Genomic DNA, 22,666 nt, shown 5'->3' on the forward strand with positions numbered 1-22,666 from the left:
AGCTTGGGAGCTTGACTTCCGTTGTGAGGCCAGAACGCTTTGATCAACCCTACTACTCCCTGGCCAGAGCGTCCAGTGTGCGCTCTGAACTCTCCGGGAGCGAAACGCTCTGAATTTACAAATGGACAATCTGACAACGCTCTGAATTTACTAACCCCCGGACCGAAATTTGGCACTCCAGATTAAATATACGAACACACCCTAAGTAAGTATTATACAGTATGTTAGTATGCGGCACTGGTTCCCAAACTTTTTATAGTCCTGTACCCCTTCAAACATTCAACCTCCAGCTGTACCCCCTCTAGCACCAGGGTCAGTGCACTCTCAAATGTTGTTTTTGCCATCATTGTAAGCCTGCCACACACACGCTATATGATATGTTTAATAAATGTAAGAATGAGTGTGAGTTTTTGTCACAACCCGGCTTGTGGGAAGTGACAAAGAGCTCTTACAGGACCAGGGAACAAATAATAAGAAGTAATTTTGCTCTTTATTTAGCCATCTTACATATATAACCTTATTTGTTCATCAAATTGTACAAAAAATACATCATCCAGATAGGCCAGTCGTGTGAGAAACTCGTCATCATGCAAGCGGTCAGACAAGTGAAAGTTATGGTCATTAAAGAAAACTTTAAGCTCGTCTCTCAATTTAAAAAAACGTTCCCCTTGATAACCAGGGCACTTCTGTATGTTGTAAAAGCGTTACATGGTCGCTGCCCATATCATTGCATAGTGCAGAAAATACACGAGAGTTCAGGGGCCTTGCTTTAACAAAATTAACCATTTTCACTGTAATGTCCAAAATGTCTTTCATGCTGTCAATCATTCCCTTGGCAGCAAGAGCCTCTCGGTGGATGCTGCAGTGAACCCAAGTGGCGTCGGGAGCAACTGCTTGCGTTACCAATCCACTGACTCCCTGTCATGGCTTTTGCACCATCAGTACAGATACCAACACATCTTGATCACCAAAGTCCAAATGATGTCACAAAGCTGTCCAGTACTTAAAAATATCCTCTCCTGTTGTCCTGGTTTCCAGTGATTTGCAGGAGAGGATGTCTTCCTTAATTGACCCCCCAATAACATAATGGACATATACCAGGAGCTGTGCCAGACCTGTTGATTCATCCAGCTGTAACTCATATAATTCACTGATGTGTCGTGAAACAGTGTTGTTTGATGAAGTCATTGTCTGTATAGTTCTTTGGGCCTTTTCCCCCAGCATTGTCCCAGCCATATCCACTGCAGCAGGAAGAATTGAAGTCCTTCACAATAGTTTGGCAACGGACTGTTAGTGGAATTCCCACGAGAGCGTAACGGTTAATGTAATTGAATGTTCATTATTTCACTAGGCTACATTTATTTGACATTGTGTTATTTCACTGAACACTAGATGGTTTCATGTTATTTTTTGGCAGTGAACCGAAGCTATTCAGGTGAGGGGAAAAACACCACCCAAATGTATAGCCCTATTGGAGAATCTAAATGGACAGTTTGAAAATGTGAAACACATTTTTATTTGGCATACCCCCGACGGCATTGCCCGTATCCCAGTTTGGGAATAGCCTGTATGGGGTATTCAAACACAGCTCAGGATTTACTTTTTGTAGCAGGTTGATTAGGAGAAATTATGCAGCAAGTTAGGACAATTAACATAGTAGGTTAGGATAATCGGGTTAGGGTTAACTTAAATGCAAAAAGAAATCAACATCTGACGTCAATTAGACATCAACTGTATCCCGTCTAGCCATTACCAGGTTCAGGCAGATTGGTGTCCGACCTAAGCCTGGGTCATTTCTACAACGCGGTGTGTTTTCTGCCCCCAGAAAATATAACTTCTTATTAGTTTAAATGTGGATTCCAAAAGTCTTTAAATATGAGGTCCGGTGTCCTTAAAAACAAAAACATGTCTCTTTAAAGGGAATATTTTGTATTTTAAACACTTTTCTTCAGTGGATGTAGTTGTTTTTAACATGTGTTAATTGCTGGGATGAATAATACACTTGTTTTTGTAATTTTACTGTCAATAAAGTCTGTTTTTCTCTCTCTCTCATTATTCCTTCACCAGTGCTGCCCCCTCCTGGTGAATCCATGTCCTGCTGCTGACATCAGTATTTGACATAAGTATTTGTGTCTCTGAGCTGTAGTTGTCCTCAGTGGCTGACAGGACCACAGACATTCAGAGTGACCTGGGGGTGTGACGGTGAAACAAGCTCATCAAGGGTGAAAGGTGGGCATCATCTTAAAATAAGCAGTCTCAAACCTGATGAAAAGTACCAGTTCAACATGGCTACAGAGGGAGAAGATGGAAGCCAAAGCAGATGGATCTCAGCAACCCTATCCACAGGTACAGTAGGCCTCAGCATCCCTATCCACAGGTACAGTAGGCTAACTTGTGTTTTTATCCAGACTACATCAGTCATTCATTACTAGAGACATGTTTGGACTCTGTCAAAAACAGCACAACCTCTATTCTAAACAAATATTGATTTTTGTTTCAGTGGTCCCACCCAGAGTTTTAAAGATAGACCATTTGGAAGAGACCTCCTTCACTCTCCACTGGTCCAAGGCTGAAGGGATGCAGAAAGTCCCACAGCGCTTCTTCATATCCAACTGCATCCCAGGAACAGACCCCCTCACAGCCGTTACTGACGACTGCCACAAAATTTTCTCAAACCTGCATCCTGGCACCGAGTACACTGTTAGTGTTGCAACTGTGCTGAGCAATGGGGAACAGAGTGAACCTGTCTCTACAACAGTCTGCACTAGTAAGAGATCTTCCCCTAATTACTGCTCATCATCTCTTTACCACTAAAGCCTCTCTCCAACCTTTTATCCAGTCGCTCCTTTCTGGGGAGGTTCCCATTGCTTGGAAGACAGCCACGCTTTGTCCTTTATTTAAAGGAGATCAAGCTGATCCTAACTGTTATAGGCCTATTTCTATTTTGTGCTGTTTATCAGAAGTGTTGGAAAAACTTCTTGATGTCTGTAGTATCCTCTGGTATGCAATCTGCTTTCCGCTCAGGTTATAGATGTGTCACTGCAACCTTAATGTCACCATTGCCCTTGATTCTAAGCAATGTTGTGCAGCCATATTTTTTGACTTGGCCAAAGCTTTGGATACGGTAGACCATTCCATTCTTGTGGGCCGGCTAAGGAGTATTGGTGTCTCTGAGGGGTCTTTGGCCTGGTTAGCTAACTACCTCTCTCAAAGAGTGCAGTGTATAAAGTCAGAACAGCTTTCTCTACCCTTAACCTTGTTCTGAACATCTCCAAAACAAAGGTCATGTGTTTTGATAAGAATGCCCCTCTCCCCACAGGTGTCAAGCTCTAAACCCTCAGAGGTAGTAGTCACCTCATACAAGTCCTTAGGAGTATGGCTGGCCGGTATACTGTCCTTCTCTCAGCACATATCAAAGCTGCAGGCTAAAGTTAAATCTAGACTTGGTTAAATCTAGACTTAGTTTCCTCTGTCGTAATCGCTCCTCTTTCACCCCAACTGCCAAACTAACCCTGATTCAGATGACCATCCTACCCATGCTAGATTACGGAGACATAATTTATAGATCGGCAGGCAAGGGTGGTCTGGAGCGGCTAGATATGCTCTACCATTCGGCCATCAGATTTGCCACCAATACTCCTTACAGGACACATCACTGCACTCTATACTCCTCTGTAAACTGGTCATCTCTGTATACCTGTCTCAATGCTTATTTATAAAACCCTCTTAGACCTCACTCCCCCCCTCCCTAGCTGAGATATCTACTGCAGCCCTCATCTTCCACATACAACACCTGTTCTGCCAGTCACATTCTGTTAAATGTCCCCAAAGCACACACATCCCTGGGTCGCTCATCTTTTCAGTTCGCTGCAGCTAGCGACTGGAATGAGCGGCAACAAACACTCAAACTGGTATCTTCAATCAAAGACTCAGTCATGGACACTCTTACTGACAGTTGTGGCTGATTTCTGCGATGTATATTGTTGTCTCTACCGTGCCCTTTGTGCTGTTGTCTGTGCCCAATAATGTTTGTACCATGTTGTATTGCTACCATGCTGTGTTGCTGCTTTGCTATGTTGTCTCTCTTTATGTAGTGTTGTGGTGTCTCAACGTAGTGTTGTGGTGTCTCTTGTGTGTGTTGTCTTATATAAATATATTTGTATCCCAGCCACCCGCAGGAGGCGTTTGCTTTTTAGTAGGCCGCCATTGTAAATAAGAATGTTTTTAACTAAGTTGCCTAGTTAAACAAATAAAAAATAAACGAACTACAACAATTTTGTTACATTACAAATATACATTTTGTTGCTTCTGTTCTGTTTCTAGCTTATTTCTTCCCATATCAAAAGCCCTGGATTTATTCTACTTTTCCATCTGGAAGGATATAAACATTTAAAAAATTTAACATTTAATAAAATGACTAGAACGTTACCGGTGGAAAAGTAGAGTGATGTTGCGGTGACCATAAAATTGTTAAATCTATACCAAGAGTTAGAAGTGTCCATCCCAGTATACAGCTACATTCTCATATAGTACACGTTTCTAATGTCAGTCGTTTTCATTTCGAGTTAGTGGACTTTTAGCTAGCTAACGTTACGTATGATCTGTGTGTAGTTATATCAGAGCCTTTGCTGGTTATAGCTAGTTATGAACCTGGTTGGTTAGCTACCTGCAGATTCATGCAGGGTAGTAACGTCATGAGTTGGGATTATGGTTCATTATTTAGCTAGCTACAAGTCTTCGATACGAAAGACTCCATCCACTATGCAAGTAACCATTTAAATAGAATGTTCATGTCACTGCGACAACACAACTGTTGATAGATGTAGCTGGCAAATTCCCTCTAGCTGTCTACTCCGATTTCAGAGCTCTCTCGTCTGTGTGCCAGAGGGCAGAATAACTGACCAATTTACGAACGCTCTACACTTGTTGAATGTGTCAGTAAACGTTGGTAATTTAAACGTAATTAAATTGTTACCAGCAGCACAGTTACAGTCACCAATGTTCTGGATAACATAAAAACAACCTAACCAGCTCTGCTAGGGCGAGTGAAATGGTCACAGTGAGGTGTTCTCTCATTAATATCTGGATGTAGCTCCTAAGCTAGCCAACGTTAGCCAGTTAGCTTGGGTGCTTGACTGCTGCTGTTAGGTCAGAACGCTCGGATCAATCCTACTTTAGGGCCATAGCTTCCAGTGTGCGCTCTGAATTTACAAACGGACATTCTGGCAACGCTCTGAGTTTACGAACACCCAGAGCACACTCTGGCAGTCTAGATCAAATTTGCGAACACACTGTATTATAAACCAGCCTTTAGTCTTGAAATGGTTAGTACATGGCCTCACATGTGAATCCCTAAAGAGATGGGTGGGGCTAAAGCTTAAGAGGGGGTGAACGATGCTGAATGGGAGTAGACAAAGAGTATTCAAAGACCATTTTCTGAAAAGTGAGGTTACAAGTTTATGTAGTGTAAGCTATACAACTCAGTCACATATTACCGGCAGTCATGAGTCATGACCTCAGTAATATTCCACATGACTACTGAGTTAAGGTAATCTCTTTTTTGCACTGTGGACATGCTTTGGTAGTACCCAACTTGCAAACTACCAGCAGGTCCTAATGGCTTGGTACTCAGGGCTCTATTGTCCCTGTAACCTCTCTGACGTCAATGCAATCGAAAATCACATCAAACACTTAAACAGTATGTGCTTTTAAAACTCACCTCACTGTGATGACCAATTTGAAGAAAGAAGTTCAATAACAGGTTGAAACTGAATGGAAAACATGGTAGTTGTGGATGTAGTTTCAAAGCGTAACACAACGAAATGAACAGCACTTTCTAAGGTGAAAATTCATTCAAAACACACATGAGCATAATATGTTATGTATAGGCCTATATGAGCCCAAGCCCCCAAGAGTAAAACTGAATTAAAATAATGATTATGTATTCTTCTTACTATAAAATTATATAAAAGAATCGCACGGGACTTAAGCGTATCTTGTCTGCTAAATGAACAAGTCTACATGCTATGGCATGGTGCATAGCCAGATAATATACAGTAGAACTCTTCTGTTCTTCTGAAATACATTGTCTTCATATTATGTTTATTTAGTCCTGCCTAAAATACATCATTGATTTATTGTGATGGTGTATATTAAATGATTTATTACACTTTAAAAAATGTGGAAGTTTCAATGGCACGCATCAGCGGCTTGTAGGTGTTGAGGCCTGGAGATGTTAAACGTGTTTACCATAAGTGAAATTAATATCCCAGGGGTTTATTTGCATAAATCACTGGAAACAACAGATGGTTATTAGAGACAGGTTTCTATTTGAGCCAGCCGTCTATTTCCTTAATGCACACACCTTTTGCTCATTTGCATAGTTCATTGTTTAATTCCAGCCTTCACTTCCAGCATTTTAATAAATGCACTAATGTGTTATAATTTACCCGTCACATGTATTTTGTCTTAGTATGCCTTTATTTCAAATAAAAAAATAACTTCCTTGACAGAATAATCTCTTCTTTGACTGTGCATTTTCGGCAGCTGATTTCTTGGAGTCTGTACTCCCGAACTTCACTGTTTTTGTGCTTGCCAGTTAGCAGTGGTCAGCTGTTAACAGCCCATGGCTAGCAGTTTCTTACTGGCAAATTATTCAGGAATTATTATTATTTAATGAATCAAACATTAAACATTGTAAATAATTCATGAATTCACGGTCAATTGCCATGAGACCGGCTGTCTATTGCATGACAATAACCAGCAGACTAAATGTCATGACCTCCACAGCTCTAGGTAAAACAGCTTCTTAAAACATAGCAATCCTTAGTGCAACACCTAGCAGTGGAGGCTGAAAGAGGCATAGTTCAGACATTATCTGAGCGGAAGTTATGTATCTCTTTATTGAAAGCTGGGGGACTTTCTTTTTTTACAACTTTTACATTTTTCAGATTATTTAACTTTTGAGAAATGTTAAGCGGGACATCTGTTAAACATTTAATTACATTTGAGTGTACAACACATTTTGCCCCCAGAACAGCCTCAATCCATCAGGGCATGGACTCTACTAGGTATTGAAAGCGTTCTACAGGGATTCTGGCCCATGTTGACTCCAATTCTTTCCAGAGTTGTCAAGTTGGCTGGATGTCCTTTGGGTGGTGGAACATTCTTGATACACACGGGAAACTGTTGAGCGTGAAAAAACGTTGCAGTTCTTGACCCAAACTTATGCTCTTGGCACATACCATACCCTGTTCAAAGGCACTTAAATATTTCTGTCTTACCCATTCACCCTCTGAATGGCACACACACAAAATCCTTCTTTATCCCGTCTCCTCTCCTTCATCTACACTGATTGAAGTGGATTTAAAAAGTGACATTAATAAGGGATCATAACTTTAATCTGGATTCACCTGGTCAGTCTGTCATGAAAAGAGCAGGTATCCTTAATGTTTTGTACACTCAGTGTTTATCTGGAGTTAAACTGTAACCCTGACAATGTTTATTTTCCCTTAGTACTTCCTGTTCCAGACCAGCTGACCGTTGACTCAGTGGACACCACATCAGCTACTGTTAGCTGGAGCCAGTCACCAGGATTGGACCAAACCCAACATCATTACCAGATCTCCTATCGCTGTTCAGGGACAGAACCACACATCACCACCACATCTTCACCCAGCATCACTCTCTCTGACCTGAAACCTGCTACTGAATACTCAGTCACTGTCTGCACTGTGCTGGAAAATGGAAAGCAAAGTCAACTGGTGTTAACAACCTTCACCACAGGTAACTACCCTACTTAAGTATTAGTTCTGGTTATTAAAATGACTATATGTGATTTCCCCAGATCTCAAAATGCAGTTTGGTGCTGAAAACAATGAATGTTTATAATATCTGAGTTCATGCTTTATTCTATTTCTGTGAGTCATCAGTGGTGTTGTCAGAGTCCTTCAAGCACAGTGGGTTTGGAGGCAGGTGCAGAGGGTTCGAATAAATGTAAATATTTTTTTAACTCCCGGAAAGAAACGGTCACACCAAAAACACAAGGCGCATTAACTGACCGGCCCATACACAGGACCAAACACAGGACCATACACAGGACCATACACAGGACCATACACAGGACCATACACAGGACCATACACAGGACCATACACAGGACCATACACAGGCCCATACACAGGACCCAAAACTGTCTGGAGAAACAAAACCCAAAGGAACATCCACAAACTAACAGCATAGCAATCCCGCACAAACCTAGACAGGACTAACAGGCTTAAATAGACAAACATCAAGAAACACAGAAAGGAACAGGTGCAACTAATAAGACCAAACTAACAGAAAAGGAAAAAGGGATCAGTGGATGCTAGTAGACCAGCGACGACGACCACCGAGCACCGCCCAAACAGGCAGGGGAGACACCTTCGGTGGGAGTCGTGACAGGTTGAAAAAGTAACCATTTCTCATACTTGAGTAAAAGTAAAGATAGAAAAGGCCTTGAGTAAAGGTGAAAGTCACACAGTAAAATACTACTTGAGGAAAAGTCTAAAAGTATTTGGTTTTAAATATACTCAAGTATCAAAAGTAAAAGTATAAATCATTTCACATTCCTTATATTAAGCAAACCAGATGGAACCATATATATATATATATATTTTTTTACAGATAGCCAGGGGCCCACTCCAATACTCAAACATCATTTACAAACTAAGCATTTTAGTTTAGGGTATCTGCCAGATCAGAGGCAGTAGGGATGATCACTTGATAAGTGTGTGAATTAGCATATTTTCCTGTCCTTCTAAGTATTCGAAATGTAACGAGTACTTTTGTGTACCAGGGAAAATGTATGGAGTAAAAAGTATGTTATTTTCTTAAGGAATGTAGTGAAGTAAAAGTAGTCAAACATAAATAGTAAAGTACAGATACCTTAACTACTTAAGTAGTACTTTCACGTATTTTTATTTCAGTACGTTACACCACTGTGAGTCATTATGTCAAGGAGTTGATCTGCTTGCTTTAACTTTATCCAAAGTACAACGTAAAACACTTGTTATTGTGGCGAGTATTTATAAATCACATCATTCTTTTAATTTATATGAATCAAATCAGTGTATTTGTCACGGGCGCCGAATACAACAGTGAAATGCTTACTTACAAGCCCTTAACCAACAGTGAAATGCTTACTTACAAGCCCTTAACCAACAGTGAAATGCTTACTTACAAGCCCTTAACCAACAGTGAAATGCTTACTTACAAGCCCTTAACCAACAGTGAAATGCTTACTTACAAGCCCTTAACCAACAGTGAAATGCTTACTTACAAGCCCTTAACCAACAGTGAAATGCTTACTTACAAGCCCTTAACCAACAGTGAAATGCTTACTTACAAGCCCTTAACCAACAGTGAAATGCTTACTTACAAGCCCTTAACCAACAGTGAAATGCTTACTTACAAGCCCTTAACCAACAGTGAAATGCTTACTTACAAGCCCTTAACCAACAGTGAAATGCTTACTTACAAGCCCTTAACCAACAGTGAAATGCTTACTTACAAGCCCTTAACCAACAGTGAAATGCTTACTTACAAGCCCTTAACCAACAGTGAAATGCTTACTTACAAGCCCTTAACCAACAGTGAAATGCTTACTTACAAGCCCTTAACCAACAGTGAAATGCTTACTTACAAGCCCTTAACCAACAGTGAAATGCTTACTTACAAGCCCTTAACCAACAGTGAAATGCTTACTTACAAGCCCTTAACCAACAGTGAAATGCTTACTTACAAGCCCTTAACCAACAGTGAAATGCTTACTTACAAGCCCTTAACCAACAGTGAAATGCTTACTTACAAGCCCTTAACCAACAGTGAAATGCTTACTTACAAGCCCTTAACCAACAGTGAAATGCTTACTTACAAGCCCTTAACCAACAGTGAAATGCTTACTTACAAGCCCTTAACCAACAGTGAAATGCTTACTTACAAGCCCTTAACCAACAGTGACATTTTTAAGTAAAAAATAGATATTAGGTAAACAATTGTTTAGACATTTTTTATCTGTCATCTGCAAACTTAATGATGCTGTTGGTGACGTGCCTGGCAATGCAGTCGCGGGTGAACAGGGAGTACAGGAGCGGACTGAGCACGCACCCCTGAGGGGCTTCAGTGTTGAGGATCAGCGTGGCAGATGTGTTGCTACCTACCCTCACCACCTGGGGGCCTGTCAGGAAGTCCAGGCGTGGGACGGCGCCGGAAGAAATGGTGCCGGAATAGCAGAAACACTTCGTTTTTGTTACAAATCAGCTTCTGTTGTGACTTCTGCTTCAGCTTATTTCTTCCCATATCAAAAGGAATTGCAAGCTGGCTTTTTCTATTTTTTAAACTACTATTCTACTTTTCCTATTGTAGTCTATTTCTGGAGTTAAACGATAACACTGACAATAATGTACTTTCTCTTAGAACTTCCTGCTCCAGACCAGCTGACTGTTGACTTAGTGGACACCACATCAGCTGTTGTTAGCTGGAGCCAGCCACCAGGATTGGGCCAAACCCAACATCAGTACCTGATCTCCTACCACTGTCCAGGGACAGAACCACACATCACTACCACATCTTCACCCAGCACCACTCTCTCTGGGCTGCAATGTGGTACTCAGTACTCTGTCACTGTCTGCACTGTGCTGGAAAATGGAAAGCAAAGTCAACTGGTGTCCACAACCTTCACCACAAGTAAGGAAGTCAAATACGTCAAGTTTGTCACCAGACATAATATTTATCAAACCTAAACTAGTTATCAAAATAACTATGAACTAATCATAATGGATGTGTCAGCATGGGATGTAAAGGTCCAGTATCTTTCCTGATGAGAAATATATGATGGTGAATTCCCCAGATCTCAACATGCAGTTTGGTGCTGAAATTAATCAAAGTTTTTTATAGTGTCTGAATTCTTGCTTTCTTCGATTAGTGTGAGTCAAGGAGTTGATCTGCCTCTGCTTGCTTTAACTTTATCAGTAGTACAGTGTTAAACACTATTGTGGAGAGGATTTAGAACTGCAGTGTCTTTTGTTTTGTTGCCATGGTGACAACAATGTAGCAGTGGCACAGTGAAGTTGATAAATGTATATACCCCGGATTCTTTTTTTTTCAAATCTAACCTCTGTTGTGACTTCTGCTTTAGTTTATTTTTTCCCTTCCCATTACCCTCATAAAACTGACCATCCTACCGATCCTTGTCTTCGACGATGTAATTTACAAAATAGCCTCCAACACTCTACTCAGCGAATTGGATGCAGTCTATCACAGCGGCATCCGTTTAGTCACTAATGCCTCATATACTCCCCACCACTGTGACCTGTATGCTCTCGTTGGCTGGTCTTCGCAACGTATTCGTCGCCAAACCCACTGGCTCTAGGTCATCTAGAACTCTTTCCTAGGTAAAGCTCCGCCTTATCTCAGCTCGCTGGTCACCATAGCAACACCCACCCGTAGCACACGCTTCAGCAGGTGTATTTCACTGGTCACCATAGCAACACCCACCCGTAGCACACGCTTCAGCAGGTGTATTTCACTGGTCACCCCCAAAGCCAACACCTCTTTTTGCTGCCTTGCCTTCCAGTTCTCTGCTGCCAATGACTGGAAAGAATTGCAAAAATTACTGAAGTTATATCTACCTCACTGACTTTAAGCATCAGCTGTCAGAGCAGCTTATCGATGGCTGCAGCTGTACACAGCCCATCTGTAAATAGCCCATCCAACCAACTACCTACCTCATCCAATATCTGTTTTTGTATTTCTACTTACACATCCTCATCTGCACATCTATCACTCCTGTGTTAATTGCTAATTTGTAATTACTTTGCCACTATGGCCTATTTATTGCCTTACCTCCTTACTTCATTTGCACACACTGTATACAGATTTTTCTATTGTGTTATTGACTGTATGTTTGTTTACTCCATGTGTAACTCTGTTGTTTTTGTCTTACTGCTCTGCTTTATCTTGGCCACAGTTGTAAATGAGAACTTGTTCTCAACCGGCCGACCTGGTTAAATAAAGGTGAAATAAATAAAAAAATATCAAAAGGATTTGCAAGCTGACCTTTTCTACTTTTATTAAGCTACTATTCTACTTTTCCTCCTGTAGTTTATTTCTGGAGTTAAACTGTAGCCCTGACAATAATCTATTTTCTCTTAGTACTTCCTGCTCCAGACCAGCTGACTGTTGACTCAGTGGACACCACATCAGCTGATGTTTGCTGGAACCAGCCACCAGGATTGGACCAAACACAACATCATTACCAGATCTCCTACCACTGTCCAGGGACAGAAGTACACATCACTACCACATCTTCACCCAGCATCACTCTCTCTGACCTGCAATGTGGTACTCAGTACTCTGTCACTGTCTGCACTGTGCTGGAAAATGGAAAGCAAAGTCGACTGGTGTCAACAACCCTCACCACAAGTAAGGAATTACCCTACTTAAGTATTGTGCCTGGTGTTAAAGTTTATTAAACTTTTATTAAAGTCATGAATGTGTTGTTGCGATGTTCATGCTTGTTTCTGTTCCTGTGAGTCATTATGTCACGGAGTTGATCACCTTGTCTGCTCCGGTATTTAAACCAGCAACCTTTTGGTTACTGGCGCAACACTGTAACCTCGAGGCTACCTGCCTCAACTTACCCTTACCTACAGTACCCTCTGTTAATATTGAGGCTACCTGCCTCAACTTACCCCTACCTACAGTACCCTCTGTTAATATTGAGGCTACCTGCCTCAACTTACCCCTACCTACAGTACCCTCTGTTAATATTGAGGCTACCTGCCTCTACCTTACCCCTACCTACAGTACCCTCTGTTAATATTGAGGCTACCTGCCTCTACCTTACCCCTACCTACAGTACCCTCTGTTAATATTGAGGCTACCTGCCTCTACCGTACCCCTACATACAGTACCCTCTGTTAATATTGAGGCTACCAGCCTCTACCGTACCCCTACATACAGTACCCTCTGTTAATATTGAGGCTACCAGCCTCTACCTTACCTCTACCTACAGTGCCCTCTGTTAATATTGAGGCTACCAGCCTCTACCTTACCCCTACCTACAGTGCCCTCTGTTAATATTGAAGCTACCAATCTCTACCTACAGTACCCTCTGTTAATATTGAGGCTACATGTCTCTACCTTACCTCTACCTACAGTACCCTCTGTTAATATTGAGGCTACCAGCCTCTACCTTACCCCTACCTACAGTGCCCTCTGTTAATATTGAGCCTACCAGCCTCTACCTACAGTACCCTCTGTTAATATTGAGGCTACCTGTCTCTACCTTACCTCTACCTACAGTACCCTCTTAATATTGAGGCTACCTGCCTCTACCTTATCCCTACCTACAGTATCCTCTGTTAATATTGAGGCTACATGCCTCTACCTTACCTCTACCTACAGTACCCTCTGTTAATATTGAGGCTACCTGTCTCTACCTTACCCCTACCTACAGTACCCTCTGTTAATATTGAGGCTACCTGTCTCTACCTTACCCCTACCTACAGTACCCTCTGTTAATATTGAGGCTACCTGTCTCTACCTTACCCCTACCTACAGTACCCTCTGTTAATATTGAGGCTACCTGTCTCTACCTTACCTCTACCTACAGTACCCTCTGTTAATATTGAGGCTACCTGTCTCTACCTTACCCCTACCTACAGTACCCTCTGTTAATATTGAGGCTACCTGTCTCTACCTTACCTCTACCTACAGTACCCTCTGTTAATATTGAGGCTACCAGCCTCTACCTTACCCCTACCTACAGTACCCTCTGTTAATATTGAGGCTACCAGCCTCTACATTACCCCTACCTACAGTACCCTCTGTTAATATTGAGGCTACCAGCCTCTACATTACCCCTACCTACAGTACCCTCTGTTAATATTGAGGCTACCAGCCTCTACATTACCTCTACCTACAGTACCCTCTGTTAATATTGAGGCTACCAGCCTCTACATTACCCCTACCTACAGTACCCTCTGTTAATATTGAGGCTACCTGTCTCTACCTTACCCCTACCTACAGTACCCTCTGTTAATATTGAGGCTACCAGTCTCTACATTACCCCTACCTACAGTACCCTCTGTTAATATTGAGGCTACCTGTCTCTACCTTACCCCTACCTACAGTACCCTCTGTTAATATTGAGGCTACCAGCCTCTACATTACCCCTACCTACAGTACCCTCTGTTAATATTGAGGCTACCTGTCTCTACCTTACCCCTACCTACAGTACCCTCTGTTAATATTGAGGCTACCTGTCTCTACATTACCCCTACCTACAGTATCCTCTGTTAATATTGAGGCTACCAGCCTCTACCTTACCCCTACCTACAGTACCCTCTGTTAATATTGAGGCTACCTGTCTCTACCTTACCCCTACCTACAGTACCCTCTGTTAATATTGAGGCTACCTGCCTCTACCTTACCCCTACCTACAGTATCCTCTGTTAATATTGAGGCTACCTGTCTCTACCTTACCCCTACCTACAGTACCCTCTGTTAATATTGAGGCTACCAGCCTCTACATTACCCCTACCTACAGTATCCTCTGTTAATATTGAGGCTACCAGCCTCTACCTTACCCCTACCTACAGGCCCTCCGTAGTTATTGGGACAGTGAGCATGTTTTCTTCTTATGGCTCTATAGTCCAAATGTTTGGATTTTAAAATCATGGCTATGGGGTTAAAGTGCAAATCGTCAGCTTTAATTTGAAGGTATTTTCATCCATATCAGGTTAGAAATAACAGCGTAATGAATAATAAAGTTGTGAAAAGTTTAGTATTCTCAGAAAATCAGTCCCGGGATAGAAATCTACGTTTTTACATTGCATTTATTTTAGGGGGCAGGAGAATTAACGAGGAGGAAACTCAAATGAACTTTGAGCTCTTTAATTCAAATTATTTCATTGCAAACAGTAACAATTATTTTTTATGCCACGAGAGGTAGCGGATCCGACCAAATAGTTTGTGAAATCCATCAGTCCAAAACTGAGAGCTGCCGGATCCTGTTCCTGCAGAATCCAGCTCAAATAAAACACTGATACAGTAAAACACATTACCACATTACCAAAGATCTGACTTTAATAACTTGTTATTCAGAACACCTTCAGTGGTGGAAGAGACCCTCCACAGTTGCTGCAGTGTTTGTTCTACTGGCTGTGATCATGGGCCTGTGGGATTCCTGTAAGTGAACATTGTTTTTTACTAAAACATTTTTGTCAATGTTGTGACAGTTACACATTTTGATGGACTTTTCCCTTTTACAGATGCAACTTCAGAGCGAGACCAGCTACAGAATAGTCTAAATACCAGGACCACGGAGAGAGACCAGCTACAGACCAGTTACAACACCCCGACTAAGGAGAGAGACCAGCTACAGACCAGTTACAACACCCCGACTAAGGGGAGAGACCAGCTACAGATCAGTTACAACACCCTGACTAAAGAGAGAGACCAGCTACAGAATAGTCTAAATACCAGGACCACAGAGAGAGACCAGCTACAGACCAGTTACAACACCTTGACTAAAGAGAGAGACCAGCTACAGACCAGTTACAACACCCTGACTAAAGAGAGAGACCAGCTACAGAGTAGTCTAAATACCAGAACCACTGAAATAGACAAGTTGAAGAAGAGTCTGAACACTACAACTATGGAGCGTGACCAGCTACAGAAGGAGATAGAAAGACTGAACTGGGAGAACAAAGGTAAATGTGTGCAAAAGGCCCACCTTTTTATTTGCTTCCTGATCCACAGTTTCTGTAGTTGACCTGTTATCTCACACAAGCATATTCAAGAAGTATTGTCAATGCTATCCATGACCATTAGGACCAGAAACAAATTCAATTGACTGGAGCTGTGTTCTGCCTTTGCGCTCAACACACGCCACGGGAGATCAGAGGTCATCAGAACTACCTAGAACTCAGATTGTATTATTTTTTTATGGGGTAGATCAGCTTTAATGTTGCAGATAGATTGTGGCTTCCTTCAATGTGGAGCGGCAAGGTAGGGGCAGCAGGGTAGCCTAGTGGTTAGATTGTTGGACTAGTAACCGAAAGGTTGCAAGATCGAATCCCCGAGCTAGCAAGGTAGAAATCTGTCGTTCTGCCCCTGAACAAGGCAGTTAAACCACTGTTCCTAGGCCGTCATTGAAAATAAGAATTTGTTCTTAACTGACTTGCCTAGTTAAATATTTATATATAAAAACATGTAATTGTCTGCACCATTTCCAATATTTTCTGTAAAGGGTTTTTCTTTATTTGTACTATTTTCTACATCGTAGGATAATAGTGAAGACATATGGAATCATGTAGTAACCAAAAAAGTGTTAAACAAATCTAAATATATTTGAGATTCTTCAAATAGCAACCCTTTGCCTTGATGACAGCTTTTCACACTTGGCATTCTCTCAACCAGCTTCATGAGGTAGTCACCTGGAATGCATTTCAGTTAACAGGTGTGCCTTCTTAAAAGTGAATTTGTGGAATGTCTTTCCTTAATGTGTTTGAGCCAATCAGTTGTGTTGTGACAAGGTAGGGGTGGTATACAGAAGATAGCCCTATTTGGTAAAATACCAAGTCCACATTATGGCAAGAACAGCTCAAATAAGCAAAGAGAAACCACATTCCATCATTACTTGAAAGAATCTCAAATATAAAATAGATTTTGATTTGTTCAATACCATGTGTTATTTCATAGTTTTGATGTCTTCACTGTTATTCTACAATGTAGAAAATAGTCAAACTAAAGAAAAACCCTTGAATGAGTAGGTGTGCCAAAAATTTCGACTTGTAGTCCGGTATATATATTTAAAAATATATATTTTACTTATTAATTCCACATACCCTACCGTCCTGCCCGTCCCCTAATTGTTGTAAACCAACTGAAAACAACACTTAATCTTCTACTTCCAGCTTGTGCATACTATATACATATTATGGACTGAGCATATTTTACAATAATTATATTTAGCTTGTTTTTAGTCCCATCCTTCAGCTCCACTCAACCCCTCCCATCTATATCTGAACACCATCCAGTTGATTCATATTTGTCATATTTGTCAACTGTGCTGTGACGTTTCACAAACATCTAGTCTCACAGATTCCACATTCTGAAACAATAAAGTGAAACCGTTTTGCTAGGAGTATTATTATAATATTGATTGATTGACTATGGCTTTTTAAATCACCCTGCAGTGCTATCTGCAGAGTTAGCTGGGGGTAAATGTTACAATTCTTCAGTCATTCCTGAACCTGCGACCAAAAACAAGCTACATATGGACAGTACCAAAACAATTGATCTAATGATTCTTTCTCTAAGCAGCAAAATCTGTGGAGCTGGGATGGTTTTATCCCCCCCATATACAATGCATTCAGAAAGTATTCAATCTACACACAATACCCCACAATGACAAAGCGAAACAGTTTTTTTGGGGGGGTGCAAATGTAATAAAAAACAGATACCTTGTTTACTTAACCTCTGAAGTATCGGACCTTTTTCTTGTTAAATCTTCGCCTAAAATGACATTAACTGCCTGTAGCTCAGGACCTGAAGCAAGGATATGCATATTATTGATACCATTTGCAAGGAAACACTTTGAAGTTTGTGGAAATGTGAAATTAATGTAGGATAATATAACACAGATCTGGTAAAAGAGAATACAAAAAAAAATGTTTGTTTTTTCCATCTTTATAATGCAAAGAAAGGCAAATATATGACTACGAAATTTAGATTGTGTCCACTAGATGGCAGCAGTATATGTGCAAAGTTTTAGACTAATCCAATGAACCTTTGCATTTCTGTTCAAAATGTTGTATCAAGACTGCCCAAATGTGCCTAATTGGTTTATGAATACATTTAAGTTCATAACTGTGCACTCTCCTCAAACAATAGCATTGTATTATTCAGGACCTCAGACTGGGGGCGAAGGTTCACCTTCCAACAGGACAACGACCTTAAGCACACAGCCTAGAAAACGCAGGAGTGGCTACGGGACAAGTCTCTGAATGTCCTTGAGTGGCCCAGCCAGAGCACGGACTTAAACCCGATCCAACATCTCTGGAGAGACCTGAAAATAGCTTTGCAGCGACACTCCCCATCCAACCTGACAGAGCTTGAGAGGATCTGCAGAGAAGAATGGAAGAAACTTTCCAAATACAGGTGTGCCAAGCTTGTAGCGTCATACCCAAGAAGACTCAAGGCTGTAATTCACTGCCAAATGTGCTTCAGCAAAGTACTGAGTAAACTGTCTTAATACTTCCGTTTCCGTTTTTATTTTTAATACATTTGCCAAAATGTTTTTTAAACTGTTTTTGCTTTGTCATTATGGGGTGGATTGATGACGGGGGATTTATTTTTATTTTGACATTTAACACTTTCTGAATGCACTGTATATAACCTTCTATTGGTTGCAAGAATTGTGTGTAATAATTTTAACCTTTTTTTAATCCAGGGTCGTTTTGTGTATCAGTTCATAAACCATGTACCATGGAATAGGTACATGGAAAATCTCTTCCCAACGTTGGTTTTATTTTTTATTTTGAGTAGAACAGACATTTCCATATATTTTTGTTAGCTGCATGTGTAACAACTCTACCAGTCCTATTTCTATAACGTAGAAAGATTATAACGCTTTATATAAAAAATAACGTTTTTTTTTATCAATTAGTATATTTGAGTTTAACCATAATATTTGGAATAAACTGAAATTGCAAACAACTTTTTATGGCTTGTTTTAAAAATAGCGATATTTTGGAGATCATTTAATTTTAAAATAACCAAAAGTGAGAGGTTGTAATCTGAATAAATGGAAAAATGCCATTCTTGAACATGGGGTGAGACATTTTTACTAATTTGCTGGAGAACCACTTCAGATTTAAGTATAACTTTAGTACGACTGAAGCCTTTAGTGAGAGGTTTAATGTGAAACTTCTAGGGTCCTGTCCTGAAGGATGGAGAAGGTTTGGCTGCAGCTGTTACTACCTCTCTACTGAGAAGAAATCCTGGGAGGAGAGTAGACAGGACTGTCTGGAGAGAGGAGCAGATCTGGTGATCATTAACAGTGAAGAGGAACAGGTGAGAGACAGAGAGAGATACTCTATTTATTAGTCCATCATGTGTTAGTAACAATGCTTTTTCTGTTCCTCAACAACAGACATTCATCAATGGGTTTAAATCAGTCAGTTATGTCTGGATTGGTCTGACTGACTCTGTTACTGAGGGGACCTGGAAATGGGTGGACGGCACCCCACTGACCACCCCAAGGTAAGAAACTACTGATCTATAATAACACTGACCACCCCAAGGTAAGAGACTACTGCTATATAATAACACTGTCCACCCCAAGGTAAGAGACTACTGCTCTATAATAACACTGACCACCCCAAGGTAAGAGACTACTGCTATATAATAACACTGACCACCCCAAGGTAAGAGACTACTGCTATATAATAACACTGATCACCCCAAGGTAAGAGACTACTGCTATATAATAACACTGACCACCCCAAGGTAAGAGACTACTGCTATATAATAACACTGACCACCCCAAGGTAAGAGACTACTGCTATATAATAACACTGATCACCCCAAGGTAAGAGACTCCTGCTCTATAATAACACTGACCACCCCAAGGTAAGAGACTACTGCTCTATAATAACACTGGCCACCCCAAGGTAAGAGACTACTGATCTATAATAACACTGACCACTCCAAGGTAAGAGACTACTGATCTATAATAACACTGACCACCCCAAGGTAAGAGACTCCTGATCTATAATAACACTGACCACCCCAAGGTAAGAGACTACTGATCTATAATAACACTGACCACCCCAAGGTAAGAGACTACTGATCTATAATAACACTGACCACTCCAAGGTAAGAGACTACTGATCTATAATAACACTGACCACCCCAAGGTAAGAGACTACTGATCTACAATAACACTGACCACTCCAAGGTAAGAGACTACTGATCTATAATAACACTGACCACAGTGGAAGGAGTAGGACTGATTATCTGTTTTGTTCATACTCTTTCTGAGAGAGAGGTCAGTCTAACTCTGTGTTGTTCATACTCTAGGTTCTGAGAGAGTGGTCAGTCTAACTATGTGTTGTTCATACTCTAGGTTCTGAGAGAGTGGTCAGTCTAACTCTGTGTTGTTCATACTCTAGGTTCTGAGAGAGAGGTCAGTCTAACTATGTGTTGTTCATACTCTAGGTTCTGAGAGAGTGGTCAGTCTAACTCTGTGTTGTTCATACTCTAGGTTCTGAGAGAGAGGTCAGTCTAACTATGTGTTGTTCATACTCTAGGTTCTGAGAGAGTGGTCAGTCTAACTCTGTGTTGTTCATACTCTTTCTGAGAGAGTGGTCAGTCTAACTCTGTGTTGTTCATACTCTAGGTTCTGAGAGAGAGGTCAGTCTAACTCTGTGTTGTTCATACTCTAGGTTCTGAGAGAGTGGTCAGTCTAACTATGTGTTGTTCATACTCTAGGTTCTGAGCGAGTGGTCAGTCTAACTCTGTGTTGTTCACACTCTAGGTTCTGAGAGAGTGGTCAGTCTAACTCTGTGTTGTTCATACTCTAGGTTCTGAGAGAGAGGTCAGTCTAACTCTGTGTTGTTCATACTCTAGGTTCTTAGAGAGTGGTCAGTCTAACTCTGTTGTTTCTACTGCAGGTATTGGTGGAGTGGAGAGCCTGGTGGTGGTACGTACCAGAACTGTGGGGAAATCTATTACATATCGTCAGGCCAAGGCGTATGGAGGGATTTGGGATGTTCATTTTCACAAGAATGGATCTGTGAGAAATAGGCTTCTCATTGGTACGTTTAATGAACTCTCTACTGTATGTTAATGGTGGTCTGAAGGCTGGTGTGATTTGATAGAATGGTACTCTGAACTACAGGTTGGAGAGAAACACATGTTCAAATTCAGACAGACACACGAAGACACTGATCTGAACCTGAGTCTCCCACAGGAGAAACCAACTTCTTAATTAGATAAGGAGGTAATTCCCTCTTGGGCCGAGAGCTGACACTGATTTTTGAAGTCGCAGGTTGGGCTGCCGCATCACGTGACCAGGAGAAACATGACTGACTACTGTCTGCTGCACAAGCTGACACACAATCATGTATTCATACTGTATGTCAAAAAGTGTGTATAAATAGGGGCATAACATCTGTAATCTAGAAGGACAAGACATCTCTCTGCCTCTTTAGGACAGAGTGAATTTTACAGTGTACATTTTAAAGGTCTAAACTCCTAAACTTGAAGAAAGAAAAACTGGTGTAAATAAGACATTGTGCCTTTTAAGACAGAGTGAATGTTACTGTTTACATTTGAACTCATATCTTGTTCACTTCCTGTTTGTGGAGGCAACACCAGAATGAAGGGTTGGATCATAACCATCAGTAATCAGAACAGTGTCTAAGGTTTTGTTACTAAATTAACTGGGACTAATCATTTACTACAGTAAGACAGGTTGCAATGACCTTCAGTGCAAAAAACAGGTCACGAACCCTGGTGACCTTTAATACAGGTAGTGATTAGATTCAACTGTTTTGAAAAGCAGATATTATTTAGCAAGTGAATGTAGTTGTTTAATGGTTGTATTATATTTCAGAGGGAGAGAGAGAATCCCAAATGATACCCTATCCCCTTTGTATTGCATTCCTTTGGGTGAGTAGTGCACTAAAGGGAATGGGGTGTCATTTGGGATTCTCTCACAGCCAGAGTTAGGCAGAATACAGGGAGAGACAGTTTACGTACGACTCACCGTGGCCCAATGGAGGCCCGTTGAGGCTCTTCAGTTGGCCATCCCAAGAGCTCAACAAAATCACAACAAGGAAAACAAAAAGACTATCCAAACCAACAGGGTTGAGAGGCTACTTTCATATAGCTTCTCTGATCAGTAATTACCTGTCAATCATCCATGCCTGAGAGCAACAGGGTTGGGAGGCTACTTTCATATAGCTTCTCTGATCAGTAATTACCTGTCAATCATCCATGCCTGAGAGCAACAGGGTTGGGAGTCTACTTTCATATAGCTTCTCTGATCAGTAATTACCTGTCATTCATCCACACCTGAGAGCAACAGGGTTGAGAGGCTACTTTCATATAGCTTCTCTGATCAGTAATTACCTGTCATTCATCCATGCCTGAGAGCAACAGGGTTGAGAGGCTACTTTCATATAGCTTCTCTGATCAGTAATTACCTGTCAATCATCCATGCCTGAGAGCAACAGGGTTGGGAGGCTACTTTCATATAGCTTCTCTGATCAGTAATTACCTGTCAATCATCCATGCCTGAGAGCAACAGGGTTGAGAGGCTACTTTCATATAGCTTCTCTGATCAGTAATTACCTGTCATTCATCCATGCCTGAGAGCAACAGGGTTGAGAGGCTACTTTCATATAGCTTCTCTGATCAGTAATTACCTGTCATTCATCCATGCCTGAGAGCAACAGGGTTGGGATCCATTCCATTTAAAAAAGGAAACACCACATGTACGTTTCACCATTTCTTAGAAAAGATTACAATGCATAGTCTTGGAGGTTGGCAGTGAGCTACCCTGAAGGAGCAGAGCCTGAGTGAAGTGTCATATTCAGTTAATAATATAGAA

The 22,666-nt window shown here is 41.1% G+C and overlaps 1 protein-coding gene across 1 annotated transcript; it reads left to right on the forward strand.

The window, feature by feature from the left end:
• Positions 1-1,033: 1,033 nt before the first annotated feature.
• LOC109880165 (fibronectin-like) lies at positions 1,034-21,229 on the forward strand. The gene is made up of 12 exons (XM_031821137.1): positions 1,034-1,324; positions 2,068-2,346; positions 2,501-2,767; positions 7,516-7,785; positions 10,456-10,725; positions 12,193-12,462; positions 15,148-15,231; positions 15,315-15,473; positions 15,537-15,755; positions 18,983-19,122; positions 19,202-19,311; positions 20,724-21,229. Exons 2-12 carry the CDS (start codon positions 2,286-2,288, stop codon positions 20,854-20,856), a joined length of 1,983 nt encoding a protein of 660 aa, XP_031676997.1. The 5' UTR covers positions 1,034-1,324; positions 2,068-2,285; the 3' UTR covers positions 20,857-21,229.
• Positions 21,230-22,666: the final 1,437 nt, after the last annotated feature.

Source organism: Oncorhynchus kisutch, unplaced genomic scaffold, assembly GCF_002021735.2.
Source record: "Oncorhynchus kisutch isolate 150728-3 unplaced genomic scaffold, Okis_V2 scaffold3875, whole genome shotgun sequence".
In the NCBI taxonomy this organism is placed as follows: Eukaryota; Metazoa; Chordata; class Actinopteri; order Salmoniformes; family Salmonidae; genus Oncorhynchus; species Oncorhynchus kisutch.